This window comes from Phasianus colchicus, chromosome 25 (assembly GCF_987193195.1).
Source record: "Phasianus colchicus chromosome 25, bPhaCol1.hap1.1, whole genome shotgun sequence".
NCBI classification, from domain to species: Eukaryota; Metazoa; Chordata; class Aves; order Galliformes; family Phasianidae; genus Phasianus; species Phasianus colchicus.
The window spans coordinates 1,565,414-1,581,557 of NC_143460.1; the positions used below are offsets into that span (position 1 = coordinate 1,565,414).

Genomic DNA, 16,144 nt, shown 5'->3' on the forward strand with positions numbered 1-16,144 from the left:
TGCACTTCAGGCCAAGTAAAATATGCAGCTGGGCCAGATGACTTAAATTTTCCAGCTATAAATTGCAGCAATTCTCCAGCTGTGTGCAGTAAAATACAAGTGAAGGGCTCTCCCTTCAGATCTGGTATTTAAACTTGTGGGAATAATGGCTCTTTTGAAAACGTAGAGCCCTAAAGAAAAGATAGCATGATTTGGGGATGCTCTGGGAGTGGAAACGAGATGGACAACAGGTGAGAGTTGCTTAGACAACTTTATTTGTATTCCCACTCCCCAGTAACTGGGTTCTGTACCCCCGTTCCTTGTGTAAGGACTTCCCTTTCAAGCTTCCCACACCATGCAGGAAGGAATTATGTTTGTTCCATAATAAAGTCTGTCAACAAAAGCTGTAAACATTGAATCAGGTTTTTTTTTTGGTTTTTTTTTTTGTTACCGTTTCCTCCAAACACACACGTTATTTTTGTACCAAAGAATTTTAGGTAACCTTTAATATCCAGTCCCTGACATTTTTTTTTTTCTTTAATTCAAAGCATAAATATCTTGACGTGAGTGACTTTTTGACTACTGTCTGACAGAATTCATCATACTTCAGCCCCCGAGGAGCTTCTTGCTTAGAAAGTTATGGAAACATGCTCTGTTATGACCCACAGAGGGTATGAAGCCCTTTGCAAGGTCCATTTTTTGGTCTGAGATCCACCTGCTTGTGCACCTTCAGCAGTACAGAACCAGGAGCTCTGCAGCATCTGGCATGTCCGTGCTTTAACAAAGCACCATGCACCTGCACTGTATGGAGAAGTGCTTCCAAGAGCAGCTCTGTGCAGGTGGAGCGTGAATGTCAGGGTGTGCATTTTTCTTCCACTTCTGTCTTTGTGTTCAGCCTGTAGCACTGAGCATGAGTTGAAAGTAATGCTGCAATCTGTTAAGACCTGCCAGCTCATTTTAATAGTCTCACTTAAATGCACAATATCTTCTCAGCTCGCTTGGCTTTGTGAGCGTGGTGGAGGTGAGCAGGTCCTATTTTATCATTAAGACTCTTTCAAGTAATGCTTTCTTTTGGCTTACAAATAAATCAAGGACAGCAGTAAAACAAGAAAGGAAAATAAATCTTCTGATTGATTGCAGACAGAACAGATTCTTTCAGCTCTTTGCTTTTTACGGTTGAGTTCAGTAATGGCACGTAGCAGTTTTTTGCACTTTCCTAGCAAGCTGTCCGTGCTCTCATTCCAAACCATGCACGTGACATTCTGCAGCTGGGAGGGCCCTACGGACCCGATGCGGTGCTCCTCCAGGATATCGGTCACGAGCAAACCCAGGCCAGCCCACAGAACGTGTCATTTTCCTTCTGAAATGTTCTGAAGGATTTTGATGAGGTTCTCTAAACCGAAAATATAGCCGTGGTCCGGCCCGTCGTAAGTGGTGTGATTGCATTTGGAGCCTTTGAAAGTGGTGTGGGCAAAGTCTATCATGCGGACGTCGACTCTGGAGTGCGACGTGGTGCAGTTTGTTTTTTGGAAGTGCCCCTGGAGGTGATTATCCAAAGGCGCCGTGCTCTCCTTGTGCTCCAGTCCATCGTAAATGATGAGAAGTGAGCTGGAGTAGAACCTGTAAGAGCTCTGCTTCTTAATGACAGAGAGCAGAGCTTTCAGCTTCTGGATGATGGGCTCCAGGACGTCCGTTCTGAGATGGTTACCATTGCACAGGAACTGCTGCAGGGTTTGCCTGAATCCCTCGGGTGAGAGTTTCCTTCCATAATATTTATCCTTGCAGAGAAAATGGCCAGCGTCCGCTTGGTAAACCTTGGGGAAAGAGAGCAACAATGCAGATTCAATGGCTGCTTTGCTGTTCATTTTTTTCTGATATCATCCTAATTTAAACATTTCAGGCCCAGGCTGAGAAATGGGGCACGGATCCCCTGCAATGGAGCAGTGCTGGCAGTGCACTGCAGGCTCCTTCCTCACTGAATCCCACCTCCTGTCTTTTCCGGAGATTTAAACTATTCAATTTAAGCCACTGGTGCAGATTCTTTTTGCGTTCCAATAAATTACCCCTCTGTGAAACCTGTAGAGCTGTAAGTCATTGCCATGTCATTACTGATTTATGGCGTTTTCCCTCTGGCTACGTTAGGAGTCTGCAGTAGTACAGCAATGCCCCAGCTGTGTTCCTGCTCTCAGTACAAGCAGCAATAATGCTGTTTTCTTAAACAGAGAGACAAGAAGATGTAGACAGAAATTTGTATGTATGTGAGGCATTGGTAATCCTGAGTAAGAACTGGAAGAGTGAATTCAGAATTAGCTCACACACCAGTTGTATTTTAAAGGATAATCTGCTCAACAGAAGGATGGCAGGGACCAGGAAGGGACACAGCATTCGATGCTGTTTACATTGCTGTGCATGTTCTTTGTAATCATCATTGCCATAATTATCCTTCAGGCGCAGCAGAACATTGTGAAACCCATTTGAAAACTGTGAATGGAAAAAATGTCTGGTTTCAGTTTCTGGTTTCAGTTTCTGGGAGGGAGGGCAGCGATTTTAATCAAGAGGAGCCATAATATTTAGCAGGAAAGAAACCCTTCCTTCTTGCAGCAATGGGATGAGGCAGCTCAGTGAAGGCGTGTGTGGGGCAAGGGATGCCTGCTGCTTTTCCTTGTGTCACGAGCTGAGCACACAATAGCAGATGCTGCTGCTGTGTACAGGCAGATCCTCAGCTGCTCCTATGGACACCCACCACCTGTGTAAGTAATCCCATCTCCAGAAGTCAAACAGAGCACGGGGAAAGCTTTGTCCTCCCTGCTGTCCCTAAAGCATCCTGTTTAAGGATGGGATGCACAATCACATGGCTGGCTTTGCAGCCTATGTTTGTTGGCAGAAAACAATGAAACGACTTCAATTTACACCAACAAAGGGGAGAATCCCTTCAGATCTGCAGCGTGGTTTCAAGCTGTGCGTTGGGCAAACACCCAAAGGAGCGGGGCTGCCCTCACCTGCATCCCACAGATGCGGACGCCCAGCGATGCAGAGGTGCTTTGTTCACACTTCTTGATGTGCCTTGCTTTCTTCTCCTCCGAGGCATCGTCCCCATGCTGCCGGGTTCCCATCTTTAAGTCCAGGATGCAGGGGTAGCTGTATTTCGACACCACGTTTTCAAGCAATAGAAACTCTGAACATGAGTTAAGGGAAACCCAATACTTTTAAATTCTAATTGAAAGAGGTCTTAAATCAGAGCAACTGCTGACGCTCTCCATAATAGCTCACAACTGTAATGAGACTTTCTGAGCCAATTTTACCAACATGTCATTGCTATGGGCCCCTTGCTGCCGATTGCAGTTAATTTACAGTAGTACAGTCCTACCAATTAAAGCAGCAACAGCTCCATTCTCCAGTGACACCGTAGCCCTGGGCTGTCGATCCAGCACCTTTCCTCAGCACTGCACTTACTCCAATGGGTGTGGGGGAAGTTGTTAAACTATTACGCACATGACTGGTGGGTAATGAAGTGTAATAGGAAAATAAAAGGCGAGGCTGTTGCTAATTCCCATATAGCTGTGTTTTTTTGATGTATGCCAAGGGGATCTTTGACTTAAGCTTGGAATTCTCTTATGGGAAATGCTTTTTTTTTTCCTTCTTATTCAGACAGTGGGAAAGAGGGGTGCGTGCTGCTGCAAAAAGCCATACCTCCATTATGAGCTCTTATCTGCAGCCAAGGCAATGCTGGAGGGGAGAGGGGAAAAAGGATACGATGCAGTTTGTTCTCGTTATACTTGGAGGACATGCGGTTCAGGTGCTGTCTGTGACAGTGCAGTCCCCAGGGGTTGGAGCTGTTTTTTTCTGTCTGGTTTCTGTTTGCATCTTCCAACAGTGAATCTGTGCAGTACTGAAGGTCTGTCCTCAGTCGCATCCTGCCTGGGCAGCTGGGCAGAGCACACAAAGGAATGTGTTTGGTTTATGAGCTCCAGAAGAGAATACTCCCTCTCTTCCCCCTCCTCCCTTTTGTAGAACCTCAAACTTGATAAGGTAAATTTTCTGGGGCTCTCAAAGGGAACTTATTCATCATGTCCAACCTGCGGAGATCTTTTGTTACTCCGTAAAAGTAATTTTCAGAAAGGCAGCTATTGCTGGATGCCAATATTTTCTTTCATTATAATTTCAAAGTGTGCTTGGCTCCTATGAAAAGCACCATTCATAGCATCAATGCCCAGGGATCTCTATCTACCGAACAGGCACAACACAGGCAATTGTCCAACAATGGGAATGCTTCCCAGTTTAGAGGGGCTGGCTTTGGGGAAGGAAGGGGGAGAGCAAGGAGGATATTTGCTCTCCTTGCAGGGTCATCTGTCGGTCTTGCCCATCCACAATCCCTAAGTGCTCACACTGGGGGCTGTGCTTTCACGGGAGCAATATTGCACCCTTCAGTCACAGCTGACCTAAGCCTTTTCTGAACCAATTTGAGATGAAAGATGTCTGGTGGAAAGCCTCTGCAGGGCCTGAGGTCGGGCCGTGCTTGCAAGCACTGCGATGCCCACCAGAGCCAGCCAGGGATGGGGACAGGATGGAATCCCCCTTGATGTGCAGTTGTGGCTGCAGCTCTGTCTGCTTAGCAGCAGTGTGCCCACTGTGCTCAGCACCTCATCTCATGGGGCCTCCTCTCATTTTGGAGCTTGCTGTGTTTGGAGGCAGCAGCTTTAAAGCAGAGTTTGAGGCATAAATTTGAGCAACAGCATCTCGGCCATAGCTAAATCTTCTCTGCTCTACCCACAGGGAGGAGGTGAGCCATGAGGCCAACGTGCTGGATGCAGCTTTTGCTCTCCGAGGCTGGACTTTGCTTTAAACCAGTTGTGCCACCAAACCCCTCCTGCTCACACCCTACTGGGACGGGATGGTTCCAGGCAAGGGCTGGGAGAACATCAGCAGGGAGCATCCTGCCCTCGGCACACCCTCACCTGTCCTTGAAGGTCTTGGTGAGCTGCGTGTGGCACCTCTTGACGAGCTCAGTGCCACTGCTGGTGCTGGCAGCCCGCTTGTATTTGTGCCATATGTCAGTGCTGGTGTTGTCCAGGCGGCCGCAGCCCTCGGGCTGTAGGTTGGGGCTGGCAAGCAGGGTCAGGTTGCCAAAGCTGTCTTTCTTGAGGTGCACTGAAACGACACCTGCAGGAAAGGAGGCAAAGCAAACCGGAATGGGGTTAACCCCTGTGATACCGTGGGTGCTATGAGCCCTCCTGGGCTCAGCTGCTGCCACTTTAGTGGCCTCATGCTGAGCCCAGGCTGATTTGAGACCCAATAAACACCATCAGTCTGAGGCCCTGGAAAACGGCCATGGGCTTTTCTAATGTTCCCTCCCCTCCTTCTGCGAAACCTGCGTGCTCTGAACACCGCGTTCCTTCATTCTCCATTCCTTCGGGCTCCTTATGCAGCAGCTGACCCAGCACAGACCCCCTGCCTTGGACCAAGAGCTCCTGCCTTATTTATGACGAGGGATTTAGGTTGCACTTTTGAGCACAGGGCAAGGCTGCAAATGCTTTGCATTAGTAGAAAGCAAAGGGAGAGTTGAGGAACAGGAATTTTACAAAGACAACCAGCATGCCAACTGCTTCATTTAATGGCAGAGCCCACAGGAACAAGGGCAGAGGTATGCATGTGGGCTGGCAAAGCTGCAAATGTAGGCAATGCCCATATATTGTCATGGATGCGTCCTTCCCCCAGCACCAAAGACCAGGATGATGGCAGGGACTGGACCCACACATGGAAGAACATGACGAAGACTGGTGATTATTAATTTCCACCCTCCGTGCTCGGAAACACCATTGTGTATTTTAGCCATGAGATTTTCCCTGACTCTAATGAGGATCACAGGGCACAAATGCCACTCAGCCCATCACGTATTTAGCCCATCTCAGCCCATCCCTGGCATCAGGAGCGCTGCCTCCGCGTGTCAAATGACAGCACAGGAATGGCTGTGCTTGGCGCAGCAGACGGCTCTGACCTTTCTGGGAAAGGCTGATAACAGCAGTCCTTTGCTCCGGGCAGCGCTGCTCCCACAGCCTCTGTCAGGGCTGTCTGAGCCTCTCAAGGCAGTGCAGGCATTTTTAGAGCATCGCCCTTTCGCTCTCAGAGGGGACGCAGCCACGTGAATCATCCCGCCCCAGCGCTTTCAGGTCTGGCTGCAGCAAGGCGGATCCAAACAGGATGGTCAGTGCTGTTGGACCAACAGAGCTCAGTGCTGGAAGGAGGCTCCGTTCGCAGCACATGGAGCTGGGTTGGGTCCAGCTGTCCCCAGGGTATCCTCATGCAGTCTGTTAGTCATTGCGGGGAAATGCGTCTCTGCAGCTTACAAACAAGGCAGCTCTCTTTGCCCGAGCCAATTTGCCAAAGCAAATAAATACACAAACTGCCTTCTCTCCATTTGAAGCGAGATTACAGTGAGCAAACACAGATGGGAGGATTTGCAGGGCCATGGCTGCTGGGTTTTGCTGACTGAGGGAAGATTCCCTTCCATGAGATTTGGGGGCCCATTCCTTCCCTGGTCCCACACCTCACAGACCTGCAGGTCCCTCTGCCCCACAGCCTACATGCAGCCCACAGCCATTCCTTCCCCCACTGTAAAAATCAGCATCACTCCAACTGGCATGCCATAGAGGTTGGGTCAGATCCATTTGCCTTGAGCTGAAATGAGTGAGGGATACACGCAGGCTGCTCTGCCTGTGAGCTATAGGGCTGGAAAGCTTAATTAGGGGGTGAGTAATATTTTCTCTCGGTCCTTTGCTCGCAGTTATCATGAGTTCAGGAGCTGTGCTCCCAGCATCACCCACATGATCTCTAGCAGCATCCTACTTGTAGGAATCCATATTACAGATTACCAGAAGTCCTATCAGCTCTGATGCTTGCTTTGGGATTTCAGGGGAGGTGGACATGAAGAAAAGAAATGTATTTTTTGCCTGAATAAAAGATAGTGGAGTCCTCAATTCCAAACGCAGCACTGTGCACTACAGCAGTGTGTAACTTAAAATCTGCCCCAGTTCCATGGCTGCAAGTCAACAGAGCTGTGCTCATTTACACAGTGCTGACAGTCTGGCCCTAAAAACGTTCTATATAGCATGAAATGATGAGTTCTTAAATACCTCAATTAACATGAAAATTAATGGGGATATTTTCAAAGGCAAGGGGACGCGATCACCTCCTTCCACCTGAGAACTGCCTTTGTAAACTCACATCGCTGCCTTAAAATGACCTGTTTCCCTATGTGCTTCCTTATGGGGTGAGCAGTTTTGTATATGAACACTCAACACTTTCTCTTCTGTTACAAGGAGAAAACACCTGAGAGCAAAGATGTCCATAGGACCTTAGCTTGCATTGTCACGCACAGTGCCCCAATCCCATTGGGTTGGAAGGGGTCAAGGGCACGCTTTTTAAGCAGCCACCCGGGTGTGAGGTTTGAATGGTGACATTTGATCAACGCCGTGCGTCACATCAGCATCACACAGTGAGCCCTGAGCAATCCCCCAGCCTAAGAATAGAGGTGAGGAGTGTGGATGCCTATGGGTGGGGGTGGAGACCTCGGGGTTGTTCCCACTGATGCTCATTACCTCCATGGGAAAACGTTGGCCCTTAGCAAACGTTCCACCTCTTTAATGTGCCTGGCGTTCGGGGCTGGGACAGCTGGAAGCAGGGAACAAAATGTGTCTCCCTGATGCCAAATTGGAGGAGAATTGCCGTTTAATTACCCCTATTGTTCTGGGACTTGCAATAGAAAGAAATAGAGGATAAAAAGGTATTAATAACCCCTGAACTGTTAAGCTGGGAGTGCTTAATGTCTTCATAACAGGAATGGAGCAGGGCTCAGCTCTCTGACACTGAAACCCGGCACCTGCTAAAGGAAATCGCTCAGAGGAGGCCTGGTTTTCTTTCTTAAGCATCTCTTCAATATTGCCCCATAAATCTACAGAGGCCCCTGACTTGGTGGAAAAGGGAGAGATTGGATGGGAGACCTCAGCCGACACTCGGAGCTCCTTTCTGTACTGCTGAAGGACCAAGAGATATTTTAAGCTTTTATGTGACAGCTGAGCTTCTCGACTCTCACCAAACCCAGGGTCAGGAGCAGCAATAGGGAGGGAGGAAGGAAGGGGGGCATCTTAAAAGAGAAAGAATTAGGAGGAATGCTTGGACCATCTTACACATCAAGCACTGCATTTCGACAGCTAATCCTGAGACACATGGACTTGAGTTTTGTCTCTGCTTTTCCGGGATCAGTGCCTACAGGGGCGCCACAAGCAGCGCCTGGTGGAGCAGCCTCAAAGAGATGCTCCGTTCCCCTGGGCTATTTCTGCCTTGGTATGTCATGCTGGCTCTGAGGAGCGTCTCTACCCAGGCTCACGCTGGTGCCAGCCCTGCCCCTTCCCTTGCTCTCCTCCTTTCTGACGCAAACCTTCACCTCCTCTAACACCAAAGGCCACGGGGCAAAGGCACCCCTGAGCCCTGCTTCTGCTACCGGCCCTTATTCTCACACACTGTGATTTCAGAGCAGCACTGCTCTGTACTGTGTGGTCCCAAGTGCAGGGACCACAACTCCTGAGCCGGAACCCACAGCATCTCCTTAGCAAAAGGTCAGCAGAGTGCTGAGCGGGAGCAGGCTTCCTAATTGGGGTTAATGAAACATTAACGGCATGGAAAAAGAGGTCTATTTGAGGACTAGCACCCACAAAGGAATGAAAGGTATCCTGCACATGCAGCCTGCTTTGACTCGCCATAACAGAAATAGGCAGCACGTCTGCCTGGCTGCAGCCCTTGGAGTTGGCACAGCAGCACGGGGCAGTTCGGCGTTGGCCACGCTCTGTGTCACTGCTTTTCAGCCTTCCCACACCCACAGCATCACCCAGCAAGGTCCCCAAAGCAAGCCCAGTGGAGGAGGCAGCCACTGCGCACCCAGCCAGCGGCTTCACCGAGCACAGCCTGCTCTGCACAACACGAGGGGCTCCCGGCTCAGACCCAGCCCGACCGAGTGCTTCCCACCCTACCTTTGTACTGAGGGGTGAACTGCCTCATGGCCAGGGGCAGCGACTCGTAGAAGCTCAGCTCCTGTGAGACCAGGGGTTTGCAGACCGTGTGCTCGTCGTACTTCATCATGCTCATGTGGCCGCCCACCTGGTGCACGAAGGGCTCCAGGAGCACTGCCCTCCTGCCCTCGCTCTGCCCCACCATGCTGCTCGGCGAAGGCTGGGGGTCAGCAGCGTGGGGACGTCGCAGTGTGGGTCATTCCGTGCCCGTGCAGCTCCTCGACGTGGTGTCTGCAAGCTGAGGATATGGGAGAGCGTGAAGGCGGGGGTGGGGGGATGTACCACTGCAAAGCCACCGCCTGCAGTGGGCTGGGAGCAGCCCGGTCTCGTGTACAACACGATGCTGGCGGGGAGCCCTGGTGTGACACGTCCCCAAAAGCCCCGATTTAGACCCGCTGGGGGCAAAGGAAACAGAAGGGGATGACTGAGAAGAGCTATCAAATTAACGCGGCAGCCTTGTGAAACCAGCTGGACCGGGGCGTTCCTTGGGCCAGCAATGCTGGGGTATTAATATGCTGTATTAATAACAGCCCTGCTGTGAAACAGCCTCAGTTTGCCTGATGAGACAGTGCTAATGATGGTCTTAGCCTTTCCCCAAGCCAGAACATTCCCTGTGAGTGAGGTTTCTTAATAAAGCATCTGCAAAACCCCCATCCTTGCGCAGCTCCCCACCTCCCAAAGTTACCAGTGGGGTCAGCAATGTTCTCTTTGAGAGCACCATCAGGAGGGGACGTTCCCAACCAATTACCACCATGGCACTGGGAATGCTTCCTGCACAAGGATGGTGTGAGGATGCATCACAGCAGAACCCAGAGCTCCCACCTGAGCACATGGATTTGGGTCCCAATTCCATCCCCAGGGAGGAATCCTCCTGTGGCTGTGGCAGGAGAAAAGAGCTGGGGAGCAGTAAGGTGGGAAAGGCACAGATGCAGAGCAGCAGCACCTCAGCTCTGCTTTGCACCCAGCAAACCCTCTCCCCTCTTTGCTTTACTCTTTGCAAGGGGCTGTGGATGCCCTTGCTCTGCAGAGGACTCCTGTAGCCATTGAGACAGACAGAAAGATGGCAGAGCTAACATTTGTGCAGGTTCCATGCCATCAATGTTCTAAAATCAGAATAAGACATTGCAGACCCCAAAATGTAACTGATGGGGGAAAAAAAGACCATGCATTATCCTCCCTTTGAGGGCAGCTCTGCATTCCTGCAGCCCTCCCAAGGCAGAGTGCTGACATGGGAGGCTTTCTTCACACTCCTCCAGCCTAGGGAGCTTGGCATCCTATTTGTGCTTGAAGGAACCCAGTGCAGTAACTGTGACGCCTATGGAAGGTTTGTTTCCATGCACCAAAGCTCACAGGGCTGTCCGTGAGCACCACCACCTTCCATAGCCAAGTTCAGTAGCTAACAGACAGCAAAGGTTCTGCACCTGGAGGAGTTAGATGCAGTGGCACCAGGGGAGAAGGAACGCTCCTCCCCGCACAGCTCACTCCTTCAACATCCCCCCAAGGTGGTTTTCCCCCCTCTCTTCTCTATTCTTTCATCACTGCACACCTCGGAGAGGAATCTCTGCTCTACAATTAGCAGCACCAGCTCGGGGAACAAAGCCGACCCGCTCGGATGAATGCTTTGCAGCCCAGGAAGAAAGCAGCACTTCATAGACTTTCTAGAAGTAAATAAAAGCATTTAGCGTTGCGTTCAGTTGAAGCAGCTTTTAAAGAGGATTTCTCCCTTCAAAGATGAAGGTTTGCTAGATTTTTTTTTGTTGTTGAGAGAAGCAGAAAGCAAGCAGCTCGCTCCACACAGACCTCGAGCTCCTCTGAAATGGGACACTGGGAGTAGCTCCCATCTGACAGCTCGAGTGGTCATGAATGCCAACAGATATCCACGGCACTAAAAATATACTGAATTGCAGATTAATCTGTGTCCCTGACAAAAAACCCAAAACCCTGGGTAATTTTGTCCTCCAGCAAAAGCGACACAGCCGTGCAGGCACTGTGGGTGGAGAGGGGTCTGAATATTTGAGTGTCTGCAGTGCTCACTGGGCAGAGCTCCTGGGGACACAGCCTGCCAGGCTCTGCTTTGGGGCCCAGCATCAGAAGGCGCCATGCAAAGAGCTCTATTTACAGCACAGCCTTAATGCAGCCCCATGGAACCAAGCAGATGGCGTTCTCCGAGCGCCCGTCCCATCCCACCCCACTCACACTGGGGTGAAGCACAGCCCGGGCCTGGGAGCGGCTCTGCACGAGGGTCCCATTGCCAGAAAGGCTTTGGAATATTAAAAAAAAAGAGGAAAATCACCATGAAAACAAGTGCCCATCAGCAGAGCCCCGGCTCAGTGCCAGCACTGCGGGGCATCTTGAGGCGCTGTGCTGCACAGTCAGGCTCTGTGCACTGCACGGTGCTGCTGGGCTCGGTTGATGGTTTTTATTTTATTTTATTTTGCTTTAATTAAAAGGCAAGAAATGAACTTGGCTGTTAATTTGTGGAGATCCTCGTGCCCACAGCTCTCAAGTTGACCTGGATTCCTGGCCAGCTCCCGCACCCAACACCAGCGCAGCCTGCAGGAGCGCTTTGCAAAACCCAATTACCCCATTTCTGTCCAGTTTTTGGCCTTGTGCCTCCGAGCACCTCGAAGCATTGGCCACAAGGAACATCCGAGTGCTCCCAGCTCTGTGTGCTCCCAAACAGGACTCACAGCATTGGGCCCCTCAACCACAGACAAAGTCAGCACTGTGCCGGCAGCGAAATGTTCGGCTCTTGGCGCAAAACCCGGCTCTAAGCACCCCATAAATCCTGACGTGCAGAAACCCTGAGCTCTTTTATCTTGTATTTCCTTCCTTGAAAGAAAATGACGTTCATAAACTTTACGGCCAGTCCCTGTGTCCCTCATGAATAAGATGCAAAGATGCAGTTTGCTGCACCAAAGGATTTATTTGGCGGCTCTGCCAAGTGCAGGGTCATGGGTGGGGGGGATGAGAGCAGAATTGTCCTGGATGGAATGGCTGCAAAAGCACCCAACCCCATGCTGGGATCTGGGCATGGGAATGCACAGTGCCCCATGGTCTGCAGCACCCACTGTACCCACAAATGGGCAGTGGGATGGGGACGTCACCTCCCCATATCCGCACAGCTCTGGGATGCATGCACTGAGCTGCTCCTGAGCCCCGAAAATAAACAGCTTTTCCACTACCATCAGTTGTTTCCAAGAAAGTTCTGCACCGATCAATTTCTCAGGCACAAATCAGAGCAGTATAAGCACCCAAACTCTATCCTAGCTCTGGGCTCTGACCTGCCTGTCCCCCCCTGACCTTTCAGCCATTAATTCTGGGAGTTGTGCACACAGACCTGGCTCAGAACCTCCCTCCATTCCTCCACACTCCTTAGTACTCCCACAATACTGTTGAGCCCACTCCAGCACAGCCCCATCCAGCCTCAGCCTTGCATCCAACCCCCTTCTGCCCCCCACCAACCCGCCCTGTGCTTTCCAGCAATGCCACGAACCCTTTGGAGAACTCAAAGCCAGCCTTAAACCTTAACTCAACCCTATAGCTAACCCAATGCAAAGCAATGCAATGCAGCCAAACCCAAAGCCACAATGCTCACTTTGCGCACACAGCCCTGCTTGCTGCCGTCCCCTCGCTCCCATCCCTTCCCACAAGCCATGGCCATGCTTGGAGCACTTCTAACACCACTCCTGGTGCCTCCAAGTGCTCAGCCACCCCCGGTCCCCATCCCTCACCTGCTGGCCCAGCCGCTGGCTCTGGGATCACAGTGCTGCTCGGTGTCACTCGAGGATGGGAAATGAAGAAGCGGGGGGAGCCTGCAGACATTTGGGCCATCAGCTGACACTGCAACATTTCTGGCAGCACTCCGGTATGTCCAGCTGACAGCTGAGGATGGGAGGGGGAGAAAACAACCCCTGGTATTAAAGGAAAACAAAGCCGTGGGGTGAGGTTAGGGCTGAGGGAGCCACGTGTGGGGCTGTACAAAGCATGGCCACACACTGCCTCCCTTGTGCAATGGCTCCAGAAGGAAATAACTGCAGCTTTACTCTGGTGCATGCAAAGAAGCAATGGTGGTGTAGGGAGCAGGCTGGAGCCTGCTGTGCAGCTGGGATGGGGCTGCAAACCAACCCTGCAGCTGCTTGCTGTGGGAAATGGGTTGGGATGATACAGGGAATGGTGGGCAAAGGAGCTGTGAGTGCAGGGAAGAGGCAGCACTACAGAATGAGCGGGGATGCTGGGGATCAAATGAGTCGATGAGCTAATGGGGCTGAGAATGGAAGAGGTATTTTTGGGAAAGGGTGAGCCGTGCTGTGCCCAATGCAATGCAGCAGCTGAGGGAATTGGGGCACAGCGCCCGGCCCTGCCAGCAGCCTCATGCAGGAAACCAAGACCGGGAACAGAGTGGAAAAGTCCCAGAGCATTTCCTGCCAGCACTGTGGGGACAGCGCGTGCCCCACGCTGTGCACCTGCCAGGACCCAAACAGCCCTGTGGGATCCTCGCATGCTGCGGCCAACCCGGCACATCCCAACAAGACCCACTGCTATTTTGGGGTACATGCAGTCTGGGCACCCCATGCTCACCCCCACCCCATCCCCCATCAGTGCCATCAGTGATAATTCAAGGGCAGCAACAAATCAGTGCCTGCAATAGGGATGGCACTGGGAAGGGTGGGAAGGAACTCTGCTGCTGAAGAACCAATCACTGGATGCAGTAATTGCCGCTAATTGGAGGGGAGCAGACAGGACCGAACCCAACTTCGCCCTGGGAGCCCTGCGTGGTGCTGGCACACACACCTCCCCTGTGCAGAGCCTGCCCTGCTGGATGCCATATGTATTTTTAATGGCTGTATTAATTGCAGTGATCTCATTTTGATGTCAGGAGCGCTGCAGTGGTTGCTCCGTTCAAACCAGCACAGCTCCAGGCTGCTGCATCCCAGGAGGTGTCCCCACCACAGCTGCAGAGGCAATTACTCAGCCCCTTGTACAACACAGAGCACTCTGAGGGGAGAGCAAGCCCACCTCATATTAAAACTATGCTAATTAGGAGCTAATTACAGGCACAAAAGGATATTATTACCCTTGGCCAGCTTGAAAGCTGTAGCCTCCATTAGATGGAGACACGATCCCAAGAGCAAACGCCCCCCAGCTCAGATTGGGATGCCACTATCAGCTGAACTTCATGCATTCCAGGCTTAATGTAGGAGTGGGTTCCTTGGTAACATCCACACTGCAGGAGGACCTCAGCCCAATGTGACCTGGCCACCCGCTGAGTGTTTTCCTGTGTTGCTTCAGCTTGGACACTTGGAACTGTTTTGGAGCAGCAACGTAAACAGCACGAGTCCAGCCTTAAAGGAGTGCTGTGAAGAAATGCAAGGCAGGTGCTCTTCTCCATCAGAGGGGAGGTCACAGAGACTGGGGGTTGTCCTGCCCACAGGAGCCTGGGAACACAGGGGCAGCAGAGGTGCAGAGCCCACAGCCACCTGGATCCCAGCCCAGGCACGAGGGCTGTTCTTGAGAAGTTGAACAAAATCACGGCAGAGATTCCAGCACAAGCTCTGGGAGAGATTGCCTAAGATGGGGGCAGTGCTGGAGGGAGGCACCCTGGGGCAGAGCTCCCTGTCCGTGCTTCTGTTTCTCTGCGCTGATCTTTCCAGGAGAACTGGCACAGAGCCCCGACTCCACATCCCATAAATAAGGCTCAGCATCAGCTGTCATGTCAGCAGGAGACAAAACATTTAATGTGAAAGGCTTTAAATGGAAGCAGGAAATGAAAAGATAAAGGGCAAATTTTATTTTAGATTCCTTGTTGGTACATATTTTCCTTCCTGACAGTGAGGGGATGCGATGGCTTTATCAGCCCACTGCTCGAGAGCCTATTTATAGAACCCTCGTGCTTTGCAAGAAAGTGGGAGCGAATGCAGGTTGTAAGCTCAGCAGGGAAGAGATGAACCCACTGTCCCCCCTTCTCTGAGTGGATTGGGAGTCTGGGAAAACTGCTGGTGCCATAGAAACTATCAGCACAGGCTGCAGGGAGTGAGCAGGAACATGGCAGCAAGAGCAGCATGAAACCACCTTCCTTGCTGCCAATGGACATGAGGTGGGTTGTTACCCCCAGCACGTGCCTTCACACCAAATAGAAGATTCCTTCCTAACCTCAAATACGTTTTGGTTGTAACTTAGCAACCTGTGTTGGGTGAAAGCAGGAAGGCAGGTACTGAGGAGAGATGGAGCCTCACACTCCCTTTAGTTCCATACCTTAGCAACAGCTCGGTACCAGCAAGGAGGTTGGACAAGCACGGCTGCCGCAGAGCCAGCACCTCTCACTGCTGGGAAACTGCCCCTCTGTAATCTAGACTTGCACGGTGAGATTAATTAACATTTCTTCCACCCAACAGCAGTGAGTCAGCCCTGCCCGTTACACAATGATGATTCAGAGCTCTGTCGCTGTCTCACGAGCAGACTTTGAAGAAGTGAAGGCTCACGGCGCACGTATTGTGAGTCAGTGACACTCAGGTGAGAGTGGAATTGAAAGCAGAGCCCAAGGACAACTCCCAAGGACTTGCCAAGGTTTGTCCATGTGTGCTCTACTCACCAGGCAACCTTGGAAACCTTGGGAATCTGGTAAATTATCTGAAATGACTTTTAGCCTTCATCCTTGATATCAAAATCCTCCCTTTCATAGCACTGTGTGATGGCTTTGCTTGAAGAGCCTTAACCCTTGGGACACCAGGAGGGAAGTGCTGTGCCAAGGGAGAGACACCAGCCCAGAGCTGAGGGCAGGAGGGGATGTCTGCCCACCCCAAAGTACCCCACCTCTCCTGTACTGACATCTGCAACTTCACATCATATCCCCAGTAAAGGACCTGAGGATCCTCAGGACCACAACCTGAGGATGCAGCAGTGCTCAGGACCTGCAGCAACTTGGAGAAGAATCAAGACTTCATGCAGTGGCTGGTGATGTTGCACACCCAATGCACAAGAGATCTGCCTGCAAAAAATGGGAAACTCATGATGCTCGAGGCTCCCCCAGTTACTACAGTCTTATGCTCTGTGCCATTCCCCATTTTGAACAAACGCTTTACGAAGGACCACAGGAATAACCA

The 16,144-nt window shown here is 51.2% G+C and overlaps 1 protein-coding gene across 1 annotated transcript; it reads right to left on the bottom strand.

The window, feature by feature from the left end:
- Positions 1-231: 231 nt before the first annotated feature.
- IP6K3 (inositol hexakisphosphate kinase 3) lies at positions 232-13,266 on the bottom strand. Its single transcript, XM_031605959.2, has 6 exons — positions 12,776-13,266; positions 9,003-9,279; positions 4,935-5,139; positions 3,733-3,905; positions 2,979-3,154; positions 232-1,793 (listed from the first exon to the last, which is right to left on the bottom strand). The coding sequence occupies exons 2-6, from the start codon at positions 9,184-9,186 to the stop codon at positions 1,329-1,331; spliced, it is 1,203 nt and encodes a 400-aa protein (XP_031461819.2). The 5' UTR covers positions 9,187-9,279; positions 12,776-13,266; the 3' UTR covers positions 232-1,328.
- Positions 13,267-16,144: the final 2,878 nt, after the last annotated feature.

Bases quoted from the DNA above. Each gene is read 5' to 3' on its own strand.
- IP6K3 (XM_031605959.2), bottom strand. From the start codon at position 9,186: ATGGTGGGGCAGAGCGAGGGCAGGAGGGCAGTGCTCCTGGAGCCCTTC. The intron at 5,140-9,002 runs GTAGGGTGGGAA...CCTTTCCTGCAG, and splicing joins GTTCACCCCTCAGTACAAAG to GTGTCGTTTCAGTGCACCTC. The intron at 1,794-2,978 runs GTGAGGGCAGCC...TCTTTCCCCAAG, and splicing joins TCCGCATCTGTGGGATGCAG to GTTTACCAAGCGGACGCTGG.